Consider the following 20,000-nt stretch of genomic DNA (forward strand, 5'->3'; position numbering starts at 1 on the left):
CACAACAGCACTAGTAATATGTAAGAGCCTGCAGAGTAAAAACACACGCACTAATCTGGATGACAGATCGGCAGGAAAAGAAGAGAAAGACATTGTGGCTGTAGTCTATAACAAATTACCAGCCTTTACCTCTGAGTAGGTAAAACACTTAGATGTTTTTCATCCGCCTTTAGAAACATTAAATTAAAACCCCTACTTTACTCCGATCCAACCCGCCCGGAAAATATCTATGAACCCCTGCAGAACGTTCAGTACACCATGGTGCGGTAAGAACACTTTTTAAGACGCTATTATGAATCTATTTTGATATGTTTTTCCGTAACTTTGGACATATTCTTTGGACATATATATATCGATAGCGCATTATTAATTTACAGCTACGCTTACAATTATTTTGTCAAAATAGTCCTCCCCTAATTTCCACTAACATACATTTTGAGCAGCCATTTCCTCAACCTACAAGCCATAAAGGGAAAACCTGTATAAGTAATTTGACTGAGAAGGCACATATTCAGCAGGAGAAGGAAACGGTAATAATCACATTATTATTATTACTATTATCAATTATAACATTAGTACAATGGTTAGTATTATTATGGGTAATTGATATGCATGAGTGCCATTTCCCCTTGACTGACGTGCCAGCAGCCTATCCCACCATGCTGTTCTGTGCCGTTGTTTGGTCTAAATGGAACTGATACAATGAATAATCGTTTCAATAATATTTCGGGCTTTATGGTAAACCCTCATAGCACCCAGAATACCATGCCCCCCCCGACACACCCACCCGTCCCCATCGTCTTTTGTTTTAATTCTCCTCTCTGTGGGACTCTGCACCGTTTACTCCCCCTCCTGGCTCACACCCATCACCCCACCCCTTCTCCCCCACCTCCCCGTTCCAGCTGCAGGGTGTGTAGCGTTATACCCAACCTATGTCATCTTGTGCTACCTACAGTATCTGTCAGACAGCCTGTCATTGTCTCATCTCTCTATCTCTATCTCTACCCCCCTCCTGCGCTCTCTCGCTCTCTCTCGCTCTTTCTCCCAATCTCTCTATCTCTCACTCTCTCTCTCTCTCTCTCTCTCTCTCTCTCTCTCTCTCTCTCTCTCTCTCTCTCTCTCTCTCTCTCTCCGCAGCTCGTAATTGGATATGAGTCGGGGATCTTGGTCATGTGGGATCTGAAATCAAAGAAGGCTGACTACCGCTACACCTATGACGAGGTAGGCAAGCTCTTCTCCTCTCCCCTTACCCCTCTTCCCCCCCATCCACTGATCTGAGGTAGAACGTCTATAACTGTGCTTCAAATACTCCCATCACACCTGTGTGTGTGTGTGTGTGTTTGCGGTGTGTGCGTGCATGCGCTGATATGAGTGTGAATTGTGACGTATGTCTTATTGTTTCAGCGATGAGGAAACACAAAACAACATGGCCAACTTCAATTGACAATCACTGATACGGAAAGTGGCCAGGACATTTGCCTACCACTTCCAACACAACCAACACCACCACCAATTCCTACCACATGTCGTCCCCCCCCCACCCCCCCCCCGCTGCCCCAAAACTGTTAACTCCCGCCCCCGCGTATTGAGCTTGGCACTTTATCACCTGAAAAAAGGTTAACTTCATTTTCTCAAAGGTTATTCTGTTTTCCTCACAGGCTCATGAGTCATGTGGCATTATTAACTCTCACTGAGGCCGCTTGACTAAAAATAAAGGCAGACAGTTATATGAAGACGGAGAAAAAATACAATGGGAGTCCTGGGGGTGGAGGGGGCGGGTGCAGGGGACACTCAATGGGATAGAGCGGAGGTATTTTATGAGGCTGCTCAGACACAGACTGCCCACACGCGTGGTGTTTACATGATTGCGGACGTGTAATTCAGCGGGCACCGTGTGAAAAGCCTCCCGGGATTACGCTCACATTAGTGCTCACGGTGCGGGCATGGACACACAGACACGCACAAGGTCACACACACAGTCACGCACACACGGACACACACATATGTATATTCCCCCACACACACACACGCACGCACACATGCACACGCACACACACACAAATGAAGACAGACACACACGCACGCTCATACACGCGCTCATACACACACACACATGCTCAAACGTAATACTCACATTCACAATCACACACATACGAAAGAATCAAGATTATCTGAATCCTGTGGGTTTCAGTCCCCTCTCTCTGTCTCTCTCTCTCTCTCTCTCTCTCTCTGCTTTCTTTTCTCTTCGATTCAAATCCCAAGTGTTGAAGGCCTCCTGGGACACCAGTAATATCCCGAGGGAGAGCCCCTCCCTCCTACGCCCTCTCCCCTACTCCAGTGGTACCTCCCCTACTCCAGTGGTACCTCCCCTACTCCCCTACTCCACTGGTACCTCCCCTACTCCACTGGTACCTCCCCTACTCCACTGGTACCTCCCCTACTCCAGTGGTACCTCCCCTACTCCCCTACCTCCACTGGTACCTCCCCTACTCCCCTACTCCACTGGTACCTCCCCTACTCCACTGGTACCTCCCCTACTCCAGTGGTGCCTCCCCTACTCCACTGGTACCTCCCCTACTCCCCTACCTCCACTGGTACCTCCCCTACTCCACTGGTACCTCCCCTACTCCCCTACCTCCACTGGTACCTCCCCTACTCCACTGGTACCTCCCCTACTCCCCTACCTCCACTGGTACCTCCCCTACTCCCCTACCTCCACTGGTAACTCCCCTACCTCCACTGGTACCTCCCCTACTCCAGTGGTGCCTCCCCTACTCCACTGGTACCTCCCCTACTCCCCTACCTCCACTGGTACCTCCCCTACTCCAGTGGTGCCTCCCCTACTCCAATGGTACCTCCCCTACTCCCCTACCTCCACTGGTACCTCCCCTACTCCAGTGGTACCTCCCCTACTCCCCTACCTCCACTGGTACCTCCCCTACTCCAGTGGTGCCTCCCCTACTCCACTGGTGCCTCCCCTACTCCACTGGTACCTCCCCTACTCCCCTACCTCCACTGGTACCTCCCCTACTCCCCTACCTCCACTGGTACCTCCCCTACTCCCCTACCTCCACTGGTACCTCCCCTACTCCCCTACTCCACTGGTACCTCCCCTACTCCAGTGGTGCCTCCCCTACTCCACTGGTACCTCCCCTACTCCCCTACTCCACTGGTACCTCCCCTACTCCCCTACCTCCACTGGTACCTCCCCTACTCCCCTACCTCAACTGGTACCTCCCCTACTCCCCTACCTCCACTGGTACCTCCCCTACTCCCCTACTCCACTGGTACCTCCCCTACTCCACTGGTACCTATCCTACTCCACTGGTACCTCCCCTACTCCCCTACCTCCACTGGTACCTCCCCTACTCCCCTACTCCACTGGTACCTCCCCTACTCCACTGGTACCTATCCTACTCCACTGGTACCTCCCCTACTCCAGTGGTGCCTCCCCTACTCCACTGGTACCTCCCCTACTCCCCTACTCCACTGATACCTCCCCTACTCCCCTACCTCCACTGGTACCTCCCCTACTCCCCTACCTCCACTGGTACCTCCCCTACTCCCCTACCTCCAGTGGTACCTCCCCTACTCCACTGGTACCTCCCCTACTCCCCTACTCCACTGGTACCTCCCCTACTCCACTGGTACCTCCCCTACTCCCCTACTCCAGTGGTACTTCCCCTACCTCCACTGGTACCTCCCCTACTCCCCTACTCCACTGGTACCTCCCCTACTCCACTGGTACCTCCTCTACTCAGTGTACCTCCGGAGAGGTGAGGAAGAGAGTCCAGAGAATCATTCCAGCCACAGTTGAACCCCAGAGTTGGCAGTCATCCTTTGTTATTAAGGTTATTTAAAGAAAAATCCAATAGCTACTCAGGCTTCACAATGCAAATAACAACTCATCCCTTATGCTGAGCCCCAGAGCCAACAAGGAGGAAAGGAAAGTTTTAATGTGTCACTATTGAACTGCAGTTATGACTTGCAGGAGGGGGTCTTTGGTGTTGTATTGATATTTCCTACTGCCGTCATTGGCCAGAGGCACCCAGATAAAACAAAATAGAAAAATGTTTTCCAGGCTACAACGTCCAGGAAAGAAATATTGGCTGAATAAATGTTTAAACACCGGTACGGTATATTGGTCCTGCATGCATTCCTCTCACTGGACTTGCCCGCGAGCTCTCTAAAATTTCTCCAAATTGTTGCCTGAAACGTTTAAAGGGGCCATTTTACACCGCAGAAAGCTGTGAAACTGCAATCATGGAAACTGGCTTCTGAGTGAACAGCATGTCTGTCCGTGGGTGTTCTCAGTTCCCAACGTTCCCACAGATAAGTTGATATCATGTCCGGTGCGCTCTGCTATGTCCAAGTAATGGTACGTTCAAAGTGTCATCCCAATATTTTGTGTTTCTGCTCCCTTTCTGTGGTCAGTTTAATGATATCCCTTTGAAAAGTATTCTTTTCTTGCGCAAGTTTTTTTCAGGTTAAAGAGAGCTTAAAGGCAGAGCGCGTAACAGACATAATGTGAGCAGGACTGTTTCCTTTATGGCAAGAAGGCATGACCTGTTTTGTATGTCTAACCTAAAGACATGTGGCCTGTTAGGTTGGTACATCTGGTGGATGTGGCAGTGTCAGGTGTCAGGTCATATAGAGAGGGTTTGGTGTGGTTTGATTGTGATGAGGCTGTGTCCCGGACAAAGTAATATGAGTTGTTTTCTTCCAGATTATTCCAGATTATTATGTCAATGTTGTAACGGCCCTGTGGGTTCTGTTTTTTTTTTTATTGCTTCAGATTAACGGACCGCTTTCCTTTAAGGAAACCGTTTGCCAACCCTCTGCCCAACCTTGCCACAATGTTATTTATGAGCAGACCCCCTCGTCTGTGGGCAATCGATAGGGATGGACTGAGTGGTAGCACATCAGGAGCCCAAGAGTCGTCAGACAGGTGTACTGTTGGCTTCCTGCACCTATCCAAATGTCAACCACACGTATGTTGCCATTTGCCATTTCCCGAGAAGGTTCCATCACTATATGATGATGAAGCCAGACTTCAAGGGCGAAACACAAAGCAGTGTGTTACTGTAAAAGTGTCTCTCTTCTTTGTATCAGATGTGTCCCTCTGTGCTCCTCTCCTGTGTTCAGCGGTATAGGCTTGTCTTCCCAGCACGTTATGTCACTCAGCCTGGCTCATGGCCTTTTGTCCTGCCGGTTGAATCACAGCCAGGGTGTGATTTATTTTTTTAGGATGTTCCAGTGTTATCTCGTGCCCATTTCTCATTGTTCATCAGGTCTTTCCCTCCCTTTCCCTCTCTCTCTATCGCTCTCTAACTCCTTTGACTTTGACACCTCTGTCTCTTGCTCGTTTAGTTTGTCATCCTTATTGGATTTGTGTGTTTTTTGATGCGATTCGCTGCGGGGTGTTTTGAGTTCGGACACTTCCCAGTGTCCGATTTCATTTGGCTCCAAGTTGTTTCTTACTTCTCGTGCAAACTTTTAACCTTGCTTCCTGTTTCTCGTACGGAATTGAAATTGCTCAGCATCTTTTTATTTGCCTTCCCTCAATGCTATTCTCTCTTCTGTGCTCTCATGTCTCTATGGCACTCTTTCTCGCTCGTTCAATTCGAATTTTGACTCTGATAGAGAAGCGGTATTGCCACTGAGTTCTCTGAGCCAGGGTTCATTCTAACCTTGCAGCGTACCTTGTAGCCTAATGTATTAGAGAACAATCGTAATATCCTAACCTCCCCAAATTCTTTATTTTGTGCGGCAACCTTTTTTGCTCAAGGCAATTCTTTGTAGTTTTTCCCTCAATCTTTCTTCTTTTTTTCAATTTTTTTGACTGCATTCTACAGAAGTGTGAAATAATCACACTCCTCCCCTTCTCTCTCTCTCTCTCTCTCTCTCTCTCTCTCTCTCTCTCTCTCTCTCTCTCTCTCTCTCTCTCTCTCTCTCTCTCTCTCTCTCTCTCACACACACACAAACCGACCCAAACACACACACACACACACACCTGCGCGCACACACACGCGGGCAACATCGCATCATTTATCACATTAAAGTGTAGGCCAGGTGACCTGGGACTCTTCCTCTGATTGGAGATCATTCACATCAATCAACCGATGATGTGATTCCCTAAGATTGATGGGTGTCTCCTTTCTGTCCAATCAGAAGCTCCCTACTTGCTTCTTCACGCTCTGCTTCTTTTGTATCATCCTTAACTTGTGTCACTGTTTCATGTTTCTTCTTCTTTTTAACAATTAGCGAAAATATCCTGAAACACCACATAGGCAGTTATAGCCTTGGAGTTGGTTTTCTTTCATAACAAACTCTAACAACTGTCACTGACAAAGAAGTTCAGCCCTAGCTAGAATTGTGCTGTGTTCCTAAAAAGAAAAAAAATGGAAAGCGCTACTGACATTCCCTGCAAACCTTCGGTGTGTCTGTGTGTGTGTGTGTGTGTGTGTGTGTGTGTGTGTGTGTGTGTGTGTGTGTGTGTGTGTGTGTGTGTGTGTGTGTGTGTGTGTGTGTGTTTGTCTGTGTGTGTAAGTGTGAGTGTGTAAGTGTGTGTGTTTGTGTGTGTTGGTTAGTGTTTGAGTGTGAGTGTGAGTGTGTGTGTGTGTGTGTGTGTGTGTGTGTGTGTGTGTGTGTGTGTGTGTGTGTGTGTGTGTGTGTGTGCATGTAAGTGTTTGAGCGTGTGTGCGTGTGTGTGGACTCTCCAAGTGAGGATGGAGAGTCATTGTGAACGACTGTTTAATGTTTTTCTTGCAAATCTTTGCAGTCACTGTGCCGCAATGTGACATACTGCTGGCAGAAAGTACACTAATAGGGACTTGGTTTTCTGTGTGTCTGTGTGTATGTGTGTCTGGCTGTGATCCACTGAAATCCCCAGCAAAAAAAGTGTACATATAAATCCATTTATCGGCGCTCAGATAAAATGGCCAGACTGGGATATGATAATAAATCATAAAATTAGGCCTTGTTCTGTATTAATTTGTATTGTTTGATATGACGAGAGCCATGTGTTTCAATTACCCTGCTCAATTTCCAATTAGCCACTGCCAAATTGTTCCCCAATAAACTGTCACACTGAGTGAATGAGTTGCTCCATGCCTATGGCTGTGTCTTGTTATTCAAATCAGGCACTGGTTCGGGTTCGCCTTTATACAATAGTCCTACACTGGTCCACATAGGATGAATGAAATTAGAACATAAGTCCACGCCCTTCAATGTTAGTGTGTGTGTGTGTGTGTGTGTGTGTGTGTGTGTGTGTGTGTGTGTGTGTGTGTGTGTGTGTGTGTGTGTGTGTGTGTGTGTGTGTGTGTGGTTAAGACTTGTATCCTAATGTCATAAGAAATGTATAGGCTAGTGGCTAGGCTAAAGTCGGTTCAATCGATTCAAGTGTTTTGTGAGTGTTACTAGAAGATAGTATGAATGGTACGGCGAAACCATCCACTCGATGTTAACGCCCACTACCGTGTCTCAGGAAGGCCGATATTGTGGTGAGCGCGGGGGGGGGGGGAGGGTCCTGAACGCCTGTGCTTGAGTATGTGAGTTAGGGAATGATGGAGGGATTGAGAAAGTCATGGACGACGCGACCACCAAGTATTTTTTAATTACCGGCTATGAAAAAGGCATCAATAAGTCTGTGCACCTCTCAGTGCAGAAATGGTGCCTGATGATGTATCTTTATTCTCATTGATTATTAGTAGCTCTTTCACTAACGGCCAGGTTTGAAATAGCAGCGAGGCTGTTAAGAGTAATGACTGAAGGGCAAGGGAGAAGAGTGGAGGATGAGGAGAGGAGGATATGGGCAACTGTAAAGATTTAATCAATGAGGCTTTTACATCACATTAACTACCTAACTAACAAACAGGCAGACACATAAAATGGTTTTTTCGTATCTTACTTACCTTCGTAAATAACATTGAAAGATTGATGCTTGGTCCTTAACCTCATTGGTGGTTGTACATGGTCGTTGTGCATCAAACGGTTGGAAACTCTGTTTATTTCAACTAAAATGAGGATTTTGCAGCCGTCCTATTATGTTCTAGCATAACTCCTGTGGGGAGATGGCACAGAGCCTTGGGCCGGTGACAGCGATAGGCTGAGGATTTGGGTACGGGTTAGCCCTTATTCTAAGCTTCAGAAGAGAATTCTAATACGTGCATTTTTAAAGTGGCCAGTCTACACAGTGTTGATCCGAAACCTCTCCTGACACTTTGTTACTGTTTACTAGTCCTGGCCAATTCCTGTTTGCCATTAATAGCCAATTAAGCGCTTACAGAGCCCTGCTTTCAGGTACATGTTTGGTCAAAACAAACACGAAGCCAAAGAAACAGAGGTGGACTGTTGACCCAGCTTTGGCTTGTCGGCCATCAGACTCTAGATTTGTAATCTAAACTCTGATTTGTGAGACTACACTGACTGTAATTCCCAGTGGCTCCTCGACCCCCTCCCAGTCCTAATCCGGATGAATCCTTTCAGAAACAGATTAAATGTAATCTATGCCGGCTCACACATGCAGCCAGTCCTACATGCAAATACAGCGAATGCTGTTATGCTAAACAGCCGTATATTCAGTCATTTGTCTCATAACTGCCATCTGCTCACAGCAGCATGACCGAGTTTACCGGCAAAAAAAAGAGAAGAAACTTCCTAAAAAGCATATGAACCTTTATTTACATTTTCCTTTTTACGTTGACTTGGACATGCTTGTGTGCCCCACAAGTGCATCTGGTGGCACGGCGGCGGTGGCTGCACATGCTACACACTCACTCACTGCTCTTCTCCCCCCGGTCTCCTAGGCGATCCACTCGGTTGCCTGGCACCACGAGGGCAAGCAGTTCATCTGCAGTCACTCAGACGGAACTCTGACCATATGGAACGTCCGGGGTCAGGGGAAGCCCATCCAGACCATCACACCGCACGGTAACACGCGCGCACGCATACACACACACACACACACACACACACACACACACACACACACACACACACACACACACACACACACACACAAATACACTTACACAAACACATAAATACAAACACACTTAAACATACACACACACTCACACACATGCATACATACGTATACAGACATTAGCAAACATAAACACACTCTGATGTTCACACACACTGATGCACAAATTGACACGCACAGACAGATAAACACACGCATGAATACGCCCACTCACACACACATAAACACACAAACAAACACACACAGACTCCAAAACACACACACACACACTGACACACCCACACGCACTCACACTTTGACACACATCAGAGCCCACACACACACATGCACTCGCACACCAGAAGGTGGAATCATGGCAGACCGGACAGTTTGGTAAACATTGGGCAAACGGTTGGCGCAACACTTGGCCAGGCTCCTGCGAGAAATCCCTACGTCAAGACACTTGGGCGTCCATTTTCTGGGCGGGCTGAGCACAGGCCAAAACAAACCCCAAAACACAGATGAAAGACCTCCGTTCTTTTTACAATGAGTAGGTCCATATACACAGTCCTGCAGCAAGGTCTGCCCATTTGAAGATACATGTTAATCCAAACGCACACACACACACACACACACACACACACACACACACACACACACACACACACACACACACACACACACACACACACACACACACACACACACACACACACACACACACACACACAATCCCCTGGTTTCACAATGCAAGGACATGAAGGAGAGGAAGAATGAAAGTAATAAGAAGAGAAACTAAAGGGAGAGAGAGAGAGAACACAAGACAGGAAAGGAATTAGAGAAGAGATCAAAAAACAGAAACACATTTCACTTTTGTCTCTGCTGGTTTTGTGTACGTTGACAAAAGGAAAAATCTGTTTATTTTTTTAATTAGTTGTCGCATACATAATGCTGCATACATAATGACTGTTACTGTTATGAAATAAGCAATTATGCAAATTCTGAGGTTTAAGTGAAGTTTACAGGTCTCTTGGTTAATTGTTCTTCAGATGTTAGTGTGTTATTAAGGCGAAGCCTTAGTAAACAACGGGAATCAAAAAAACATGGAAGAGGAAAGGTGGAGAGGGTGGAGGAAGAGGAGGAGGAGGAGGCAGAGGAGGGTTGAGAGAGAGTGAACCGCATGGCAAACTAAAGTTCAAAGTGTGTGTGATTTCTTCTTTTATGGTTCCAGGGAAACAGCCTAAGGACGGGAAGAAGCCAGAGCCCTGTAAGCCCATCCTCAAAGTGGAGTACAAGACCACCAGAGCTGGGTAGGCCCCCACACACTAGGGCTTTGACTTTTGGCCAAAAATCATATTCGAAGTTCGTTTGTTTATTAATATTAGTATTCGAATATATTCGAATATTTATTAATAATATTTTGACCATTAAATGCCTTCAGTAATACCTGGGCTGAATCCGAATACTTAGTACATACTATTTATGTTCAGTGTCTACTACTTGACCGTACTACACTTGACAGTGTAGTACGGTCTACAGCTATGCGTAGAACGCCTAGAACGGTCTACAGCTATGCGTAGAACGCCTCTGAACGCTTCCGAACACCGCCGTAACTCCACCGGATGTTTGGAGATGACGTGTCTCCCCTCAGATGCCGGCAAAATTACCTTGATAAGTTACCTGTTTTCCGTCTTGTCATCGTTGCTATTAAATTAAAAATGTCTCTTTTTACTTAATTACGTACTTTACTTTTTTACTCTTTTTAATGTCTCTTTTTTTCGCCGCTTTCTATGACGTCTTTCTAAGCCGCTGTTGGTAGTGTCGGGTCAGCCATCTCTTCTTCGTTCGTAGTCTGGTAACGAACGAAGAAGAGATGGCTGACTCGTAGTCTGGTGACGTAGTGACCTACCGTTGTATACTGTGGCGGTAGTACGCATTCGGAAACGTTTTCCGTACTACACAATGCACACTGAGCATTCGGACGCGCTATATTTGTGGCGTACTACAAAATGCATACTATAAGTGAGTATTCGGATTCAGCCCTGGATTGGGCTTTGCGAGATTTGTTTACAGGCGTTGCTGTGGTTACCGGTCTTGCGTGTTCCAACGGTTTATTATGTTTCTGATAAATCGCTGTCTAATCAATACTTCATTCACTGCCTCTTCCGTGGTCATTACAATATTATGAATAGACTGCATGGGTTCTCCGACGTCTCTCCCTCTTGGCCTGCCAATAACAGGTTCGAATATTAAGGGCTGCCTAATATTCGTTCGAATTTTGATTTATTTTTTTGATATTCGAATTATATTCGAATCACGAAGTTCGAAGTCAAAGCCCTACCACACACACACACACACACACACACACACGCGCACACACACACACACACACACACACACACACACACACACACACACACACACACACACACACACACACACACACACACACACACACAAACCAGCTAACATGCAGAAACACAGAAACCCAGACACACACGTCTATAAATAGACATTGATATATACACACACACTGAACAGAGTTCAGTGTGTGTGTTTTTTGTTGTTTTTGGTTGTTTTTCTTTCCTAGATAGGATTATAGTCATTCTGCCGGCCCTTTCTGAGACTCGAAGAACCAATCTCCCCGTTTAATGACTTCCCATACCCTTTTTTCTGTTCGCTTTCCCACCCCAAATTTATGTATATGGAGCATATCAAGTCTTAACGTTTGTTTTTGTGTGTGTGTTTGTATGCGTATGTTTGTGTGTGTGTGTGTGTGTCTCTATGCGTGTGTGTGTGTGTTTGTGTCTGTGTGTGTGTTTGGTGTGTGTGTGTGTACGTGTTTGCGTATGTGTGTGTGTTTGTGTCTGTGTGTGTGTTTGGTGTGTGTGTGTTTGTGTCTGTGTGTGTGTTTGGTGTGTGTGTGTGTCTGTGTGTGTGTTTGTGTCTGTGTGTGTGTTTGGTGTGTGCGTGTGTGTGTGTGTGCGGGTCGTTATGCGTGTGTGTGTGCGCTGCACCCTGCAGGGAGCCCTTCATGATCCTGTCCGGGGGTCTGTCCTACGACACGGTGGGCCGGCGGCCCTGTCTCACAGTGATGCACGGGAAGAGTACCGCCGTGCTGGAGATGGACTACCCCATCGTCGACTTCCTCACACTCTGTGAGACCCCCTACCCCAATGGTACGCCCCCGCCGCACGGAAAGGGTGTCTGCATTTGTGTGTGTGTGTGTGTGTGTACTTTGCAACACGTGTAGGATTATACCTTCATGCATAGCAGAATACATGACGATCAATGTTTAATTAAATATACACACATGCATGTACACACGCACGCACACACTTTTTGTTTGTTGTGATTGTCTTTTCAACTTTTTAATTATGTTTGTTTGTGTTGTCGGCCTTGTCTATGTGTCAATATACTCCTGTAATAAATGGAATATTTCCCACAGGGCATATCCTATTCCAGGCTTCATTATGTAAAGAAATGAATACAAGCTTCTCATTTTATCTCACTGTGTACAACATCCTTCCTTATTGAATATAGCGTATGCCGTGTTTAATATAGACCACCAAATTCAAATGTCAAAGAGGGGAGCTGAATAAAATCCAATGTACTGTGGGACAGGAGAGTCTGGAGATATGTAAATGCCGATCAGATTGATTCAATGTCGTGCTCCAGGAAAAGGATTAGTGTGTACTGTATGTTTTGCAACATCATTGACCATCGCTAACCTTTAGCCCCTGGTTTCATCTGCTTATGTATACTCTGTGTGTGTGTGTGTGTGTGTGTGTGTGTGTGTGTGTGTGTGTGTGTGTGTGTGTGTGTGTGTGTGTGTGTGTGTGTGTGTGTGTGTGTGTGTGTGTGTGTGTGTGTGTGCCTGTGATCAGATTGACTGCAGCTATTCAGCCTCCCGCTGGGGACCTGCTTGACTTGGTATCATTGGGGATGCTGGTCTCATGACACCTGCAGTATGCGGGACTAAGCTGAGGTTCAGGGAGGGGAGCATAGCCCAGCAAGATTTAAGAAGTCTGATCGCCAACCTCAAGGGATGGCCACGACTTGGTTAATCTGTGTGTGTGTGTGTGTGTGTGTGTGTGTGTGTGTGTGTGTGTGTGTGTGTGTGTGTGTGTGTGTGTGTGTGTGTGTGTGTGTGTGTGTGTGTGTGTGTGTGTGTGGGGGTGTGTGTGTGTGGGTGTGTGTGTGTGTGGGTGTGTGTGTGTGTGTGTGTGTTTGACGTTCATCCACTCTGGTTTCTGGGTTGAACCCAGAGATTCTGTCGGTCGTTGTTAGGTTTGTTTTAGACTTAGAGGAAGGTGAGTTTAATATTATCAGATAATCGTCGGCTATGGAAACGATATCCCATTGTCCAGGTTTTCATTGATCATGGAATGAATGATTTTGCTCTTATATTTCAGGATCGAAGGGTTTATTACAACCAAATATAATCAGTCATAACTAAGATCAATAGTGCTGAGGATCTCGCAAAACTTCGCAAAAAAAAGACTTCACATCTGCTTCAGATATCTGGGATCTTTTTAGGTTTTCGTTTTTTCTAGTGGGAACGTAAAGTAGCAGCAGGTCAAATGGAATGAAGTTTAATCGGTTTTCCTTCTGATAAAGCTAGAGATGCTACATATATTATAGGCTTAGAGGCTTAGATACTGTCGCCAAGTTCACTAAGAAGTCACTAAAAAGTTCAACAGAATATATACAAGGCTATTTTGCCAAACGGTATGTGCAAGACTGCAAAAACGGCAAACGTGCTTGATATTCCAAAAACAAGGGAAAACTAAATTAAAAACTCAATCCCGATGGCGCTCGCATCTTATTGGATCAGCATGCATAACACAACCTACTTTCTAGATCGCAGAATAACACGTTTATACGTGCCCAAGTCCTAAGGTCCAAGGAATAATGCCTCTGAGGTTTGGAGATGTCAGCAGTTTTCTCTCTCTCTCTCTCTCTCTCTCTCTCTCTCTCTCTCTCTCTCTCTCTCTCTCTCTCTCTCTCTCTCTCTCTTTCTCTCTCTCTCTCTCTCCTCCCCCCTCCCACCCTCGCATTGCGCTTCACGTTCTTCTCTTCTTCTGTGCAGATTTTCAGGACCCCTACGCCGTAGTCGTGCTTCTGGAAAAGGATTTAGTGGTGATCGACCTTGCACAAAATGGGTGAGTCTAAACGCAGTCACTAATCACCTGAGGGCATGAACTTGTCGGCCGTATTTAACGTGAGAATGGTGCCTGGAATACAGAGTCGTGTAGACCACACGGGGGACAGTAACATTTGCCTCTCTGTGGTTGTTATGTCTGCAAAACAATGGTCATTTGAACTTTGGCCCATGATAACATCATGTTGGTTGTTGAAAGCCAAAAAAAGTGGGGAGACAAAAATGATTCTCATATTTACGAGCTTATTACTGTGGCTCCCTCATTGTCGTCCATCAAATTTTCAATCACTGTGTAACTAGCTACCAAATTACATTTTATTGAGGTAAAATAGTAAGAGACGCAATACAGGGGCAGAATTGTTCAGTGGTTAAGATGTTGGATTTCCAGCTAAATGGCTCTGAACTCCAATCTCTGCAGTTGATATCCCTTCTACTGCAATGGGCATTCTAAGTGCCGTGCATCAGCAGGAATCCCATTTAAATAACAGTTCAGAGGAGAATCATCAACGCCTTTCCACCACCTGCTCCATCATTTCATGTATGATTCCATGACATGAACTCGTGTCAGTCTGCTGAATGACTGACAGCACAATCATTAGTAAACCGTAACAGCTTGTGAATACACTTTAAGGCAGTCGCTCCTGCAGAACAAACGTATGTATGCGCCGTCTCAACCCATCCTCTCTGCTTCTCCAACCAACCCCCCCCCCCCCTCCCCCCAGTTACCCGATCTTTGAGAACCCCTACCCCCTGACCATCCACGAGTCCCCCGTCACCTGCTGTGAATACTTTGCCGACTGCCCCGTGGATCTCATTCCTGCACTTTATTCAGTCGGCTCGCGGCAGAAACGACAGGGCTACAGCAAAAAGGTACGTTCCTTCTCGGGATGCCTCGACATTCAACCAAAAAAACACACGCGCACGCACACACACACACACACACACACACACACACACACACACACACACACACACACACACACACACACACACACACACACACACACCGCATTCTGGGATGTTATAAAGTACCCTACTGATGATGCAACCGATTGGTGCTATTTTGAAGAAGAAAGTTCCCCTCAAACCCAAGAAACTTGCCTCTTTTTTTACACCATCCATTCCTACGCGACTCTGTATCTTGAAAAAACATGAGCATATTCTAAATCATTCATAAACCTTCTTAATTATTCATAAACATTCTTAATAAACATGCATTAGCCAGGGGGGAAGGCTCAGTTTAAGCCTGGTCTTAAAATGCCGGTGGGTGCGGGGTTGTGATCCAATCACAATTGAATAACTTAAGCTGCACGTGTTAGCACCCACACACACACACGCGTATACAAACACACCAAACACCCCCACACACACACACACACACACACACATCAAACACATGCCAAGCACACACACACGCCAAACACACAAATACACATAGACCAAACATACACCAAACACAGACACACACGCACAAATCAAACACACACACACAGACCACAAACACAGAAACACCCACACCAAACACACCCACACCAAACATACACACACACACACACCCACAGACACACACACATCAAACACACACACACACACACTGCCCATCTCCTTCCCCTCCTTTGTCAACCCCCCCCCCCCTCCATTATGTATGCCTGTGTTCTTCCCCTGGTTCCCTTTGCCGGCGTTGTGCTGGAAATGTCACCGTGTGCTGTACAGCACAGACCTGGGCCGAGCTGTGGGGGAGAACGCTCACATAAAGATCACCGCTGAGTCATACTCACGACCTTTACGCGTGTCAGCGCACTCACCGCGACCCCCCTCCACCGCCACACACACACACACACACACACACACACACACACACACACACACACACACACACACACACACACACACACACACACACACACACACAACTGCACCGATAAACATAAACAAACACACAAATGCATGCTAGACAAAGCCTTACTGAACTTTAATGAAGACCAAGATCATCATAAGTTGTGCAGAATCACAAATGCTGTCATTAAACTCATACTGTAGGCATGCAACCACACACACACACGCACACACACACACACACACCGTACCTCCGTACGGACACATAAACACATAACACAGCAAGTTCATCTCGGAGCTCTATTCGATGCTAATCTCATTATTGCACTCTGTTATATTGTCTTTTTCTCTCAACGTGTTTGTATGTGTGTGTGTGCGTGTGCGTGTGTGTCTACATGTACATGCGTGTGTGTGTGTGTGTTGCACGTGTCTCTTTTTCATTCCAGGAGTGGCCTATTAGTGGTGGAAACTGGGGTCAGGGCACACAGAGCTACCCAGAGATCATCATCACGGGGTAAAAGACTGTGCCAACACTAACGTCGCCGTTCCCCACCGGCATCCCCACTCCCTCTCCGTCCCTTCCCCACTTCATTAAATCACGAAGGAGCCGGGACACTTCTAAGTCTGTCGATTTGTCTCGCTGGGTGTTTCTGATGTATTTCCTCACCCCCACCAACCCCCGCCCCCCCGAGCTGTCAACAGCTAAAGGGGTCCGGGACAATGCGCGAGGTGGGGTTGTAAACGAATATGCACACTTAGCAGGTGACATTGAGCTATGGGCTGGTCAGCCAGGGGTCCGCTTTGGGGTGTGTGTGTTTTTTTTCGGTCTTTTCTTTCCTCCACTTTCCTTTGACGACAAATCGCTATTCCGTGCATGTCTCTCTCTCTCTCTCTCTCTCTCTCTCTCTCTCTCTCTCTCTCTCTCTCTCTCTCTCTCTCTCTCTCTCTCTCCCCGTCTCTCTCTCTCTCTCTCTCTCTCTCTCTCTCTTCCTCTCTCTCTCTCTCTCTCTCTCTCTCTCTCTCTCTCTCTCTCTCTCTCTCTCTCTCTCTCTCTCTCTCTCTCCCCGTCTCTCTCTCTCTCTCTCTCTCTCTCTCTCTCTCTCTCTCTCTCTCTTCCTCTCTCTCTCTCTCTCTCTCTCTCTCTCTCTCTTCCTCTCTCTCTCTCTCTCTCTCTCTCTCTCTCTCTCTCTCTCTCTCTCTCTCTCTCTCTCTCTCTCTCTCTCTCTCCCAGGCGCTGTCACTGCCTGTAAAAAAGAGAAATAAACATAACTTTCTCCCAACGCACCAAAACCATCTCTGTTGCTGTAATGTTTAGTATTAAAGAAATTGAGGGAAGAGGAAGTAAAGTGATTGAAGGAGAATGAAGGCAAATGGGTTCTGGTGACACCAAACTAACAACCAAATTGGTCCGAATTTCTATGTTTGTTTACTAATGTGCTGTTTTTAACTAGCTCCTTAATATTACCGGCACAAGGTTGATTGAAAACATTCCAGAAGCAGCGTATTCATTTTTAAGGGGGTTCATGTTGTGATTCTGTCGTGGTGGTTGTTTTTACAGTTTTTATTTGTCATTGTTGGAGTTGTTTTCCTCCCTCTATTCATGCACTGGTTAGAAATAAACACAAGGCATGGGGAGTCTTAAGAACACCATTAGTCGCGTCTCTGTGCGAAGGGTAAGGGCAGGAAGCATTTGCTTTATAAATGAAGGCCTCGTGAATCTCTTTTTTTCGCTCAAGCCTCTTGAGTCGTAGTACAGAAACGTCTGTTTTATTGGCCTTTCCATCTTCGGGAACTGATTGCAGATATATTTCTTTCATCTGAAGTTTGTAATATTCCAAGGCTGAGAACTTTTCCCTCCGATTGCCGTCAACACTTTTTCACACTGATTGATCCTTTCTGTGTTTTGTCTTCTAGGCATGCCGACGGAACAGTGAAGTTCTGGGATGCTTCTGCAAGTAAGTTCCTCCAGATCCTTTCGATTTTTCAGTAAACACAAACAAAAACAAAACAGCCTTCCCTTATCCTGGCACTTTAGTCTAACTTTAAAACAAACCCCATAAGCTTGCCAGGTTTAGTTGTTTTAGTAATGATCCTACAGGTCCAACATGGCCGCCGGTGGATCGGTTGCGACCCATCGACCGCCTGGAACAAATGAGTTGCAACTGATCTCTCTTGCGCTCCCTAATATTGGCATCTTTACTATCAGTGACTATGGATCTGATAAAGCGGTCGATTGTTTACATACACTGATTCACTCCGTCCATGTGCCCCTCGACCCCACCTCTCGTTTCACTGTCATGTTTACTATCAGTATGCAGATCCAATATGGCTGCCGATTATCAACCCATCGTCAACATAGAGGTAGCAAGGATGTGTTGTTGAAAAATTTGACTGATATAAAGTGCTACATCTCTATGTTTAAAGAAAACTAAACAAAAACTGGAGTGCAGTGCAGTGATTGAGGAGAAAAATAAATACAAAATAACAAGTCAGGATGAAAAGTAAGGAAGTTCTCTCTCTTTCTCGCTCTCTGTCTCCCCCTCACCCCGGTCTCTCTATGCGTGTGTGTGTGTGTGTGTGTGTGTGTGTGTGTGTGTGTGTGTGTGTGTGTGTGTGTGTGTGTGTGTGTGTGTGTGTGTGTGTGTGTGTGTGTGTGTGTGTGTGAGCAGTAATGCTCCAGGTGCTGTACAAGCTGAAGACGGCCAAGGTGTTCGAGAGGAGCCGGTCCAAGGAGGACAAGGGCAGCATGGAGTCGGACGAGGACCCCTATGCCCTCCAGATCCTGGCCTGGTGTCCTGAGAGCCGGGTGCTGTGCATGTCGGGCGTGTCCGCCACCGTGCTCATCTACCGCTTCAGCAAGCTGGAGGTCACCACGGAGACGGTGCAGGTACAACCCCCTGCCTTCCCGGCACACACACGTTTGGGCACAGGGTTGGGAGGTGTTTTTGGTTTTGTTTAAAGGTGACAGATTATATCACAGGTGTGAGTGTGGTGTGAGTGTGATTAGCCCTTAAAAGCTGTTCTGAAAATGTCATACTTCTAACTGGATACGCCCACTTTTGATGTCAGAAGCTGCACATTTTCAAAACGGATTGTAATGGCTTATCATACTCACACCTGGTGGTATGATATGTCCCCTTTAAATGGGGGAGGAGAGCAGGGGGGTCGGGTGTCTGACTCCCAGGTGGATTGGACGGGGTATGAACCCCAGTGCTGGCTGTACACCTAAAGGTCTCGATGGCAGACTGCCCTAACCCCTTTCTACTTATTAATCTAAGGACGGATATCTTGGAAAGAATAGTTGAAATCTGCGACAGCAAAAAAAATGATAAACATCATAAAGAAATGAAGCAAACTAGATACATTAGGACATGCGTGTGTTTGCAACAAGCGCAATGCATTGCAAATAATGATCACAAGAGAAGAAGAGAAGAGAACGCACAAATACACGCGCAAATCACTTAGCCCTGCATATGGGGCCCGCTTCAACCCTTTAATAGCTTCCCAAACCAATGGTAGGTCAACTAACGGAAGTAGCGAGCGCCTTTGTGCTAATGGACCCCACCCAAAGTGATACTTAACGTGGGCTTTAATTAAAAACAACAAATATAAAAGCGGCGTACAATTCTTTTTCCATGCTCTGTGTGTCCTTATGGCCTGCAGGCTACAACCATCACTCCGCACGTGCACTTAAGGGTCCACATGTCTGCACACACACACACACACATACACACACACACACACACACACACACACACACACACACACACACACACACACACACACACACACACACATACACAAAACAGGGTTATGAGAGTTATTGTTGCCATGCCAACTGACGGAGCAGTAAACAAGCTACAGCAAGCACCATGGTTATATTGTGCGTTAATAGCGCTGATGGAGGTATCGGGGTGTAATGGGAGACTGCGTCTGTGTGTGTGTGTGTGTGTGTGTGTGTGTGTGTGTGTGTGTGTGTGTGTGTGTGATGTAACGACATAATAAAGCCACGCTGGTGTTGCACAGCTCTAAATC

General features: G+C 46.5%; 1 protein-coding gene across 1 annotated transcript in view; it reads left to right on the forward strand.

The window, feature by feature from the left end:
* Positions 1–20,000, forward strand: part of stxbp5a (syntaxin binding protein 5a (tomosyn)) — a 44,551-nt gene that overhangs the window by 9,279 nt on the left and 15,272 nt on the right. The window contains exons 3-11 of the mRNA XM_030346152.1: positions 1,138–1,221; positions 8,808–8,931; positions 10,197–10,275; positions 11,990–12,144; positions 14,058–14,130; positions 14,852–14,999; positions 16,412–16,479; positions 17,880–17,920; positions 18,635–18,852. Coding sequence (XP_030202012.1) covers positions 1,138–1,221; positions 8,808–8,931; positions 10,197–10,275; positions 11,990–12,144; positions 14,058–14,130; positions 14,852–14,999; positions 16,412–16,479; positions 17,880–17,920; positions 18,635–18,852 — 990 coding nt within the window. The remainder of the gene's footprint in view (positions 1–1,137; positions 1,222–8,807; positions 8,932–10,196; positions 10,276–11,989; positions 12,145–14,057; positions 14,131–14,851; positions 15,000–16,411; positions 16,480–17,879; positions 17,921–18,634; positions 18,853–20,000) is intronic.

This window comes from Gadus morhua, chromosome 21 (genome assembly GCF_902167405.1).
Source record: "Gadus morhua chromosome 21, gadMor3.0, whole genome shotgun sequence".
Classification (NCBI taxonomy): Eukaryota; Metazoa; Chordata; class Actinopteri; order Gadiformes; family Gadidae; genus Gadus; species Gadus morhua.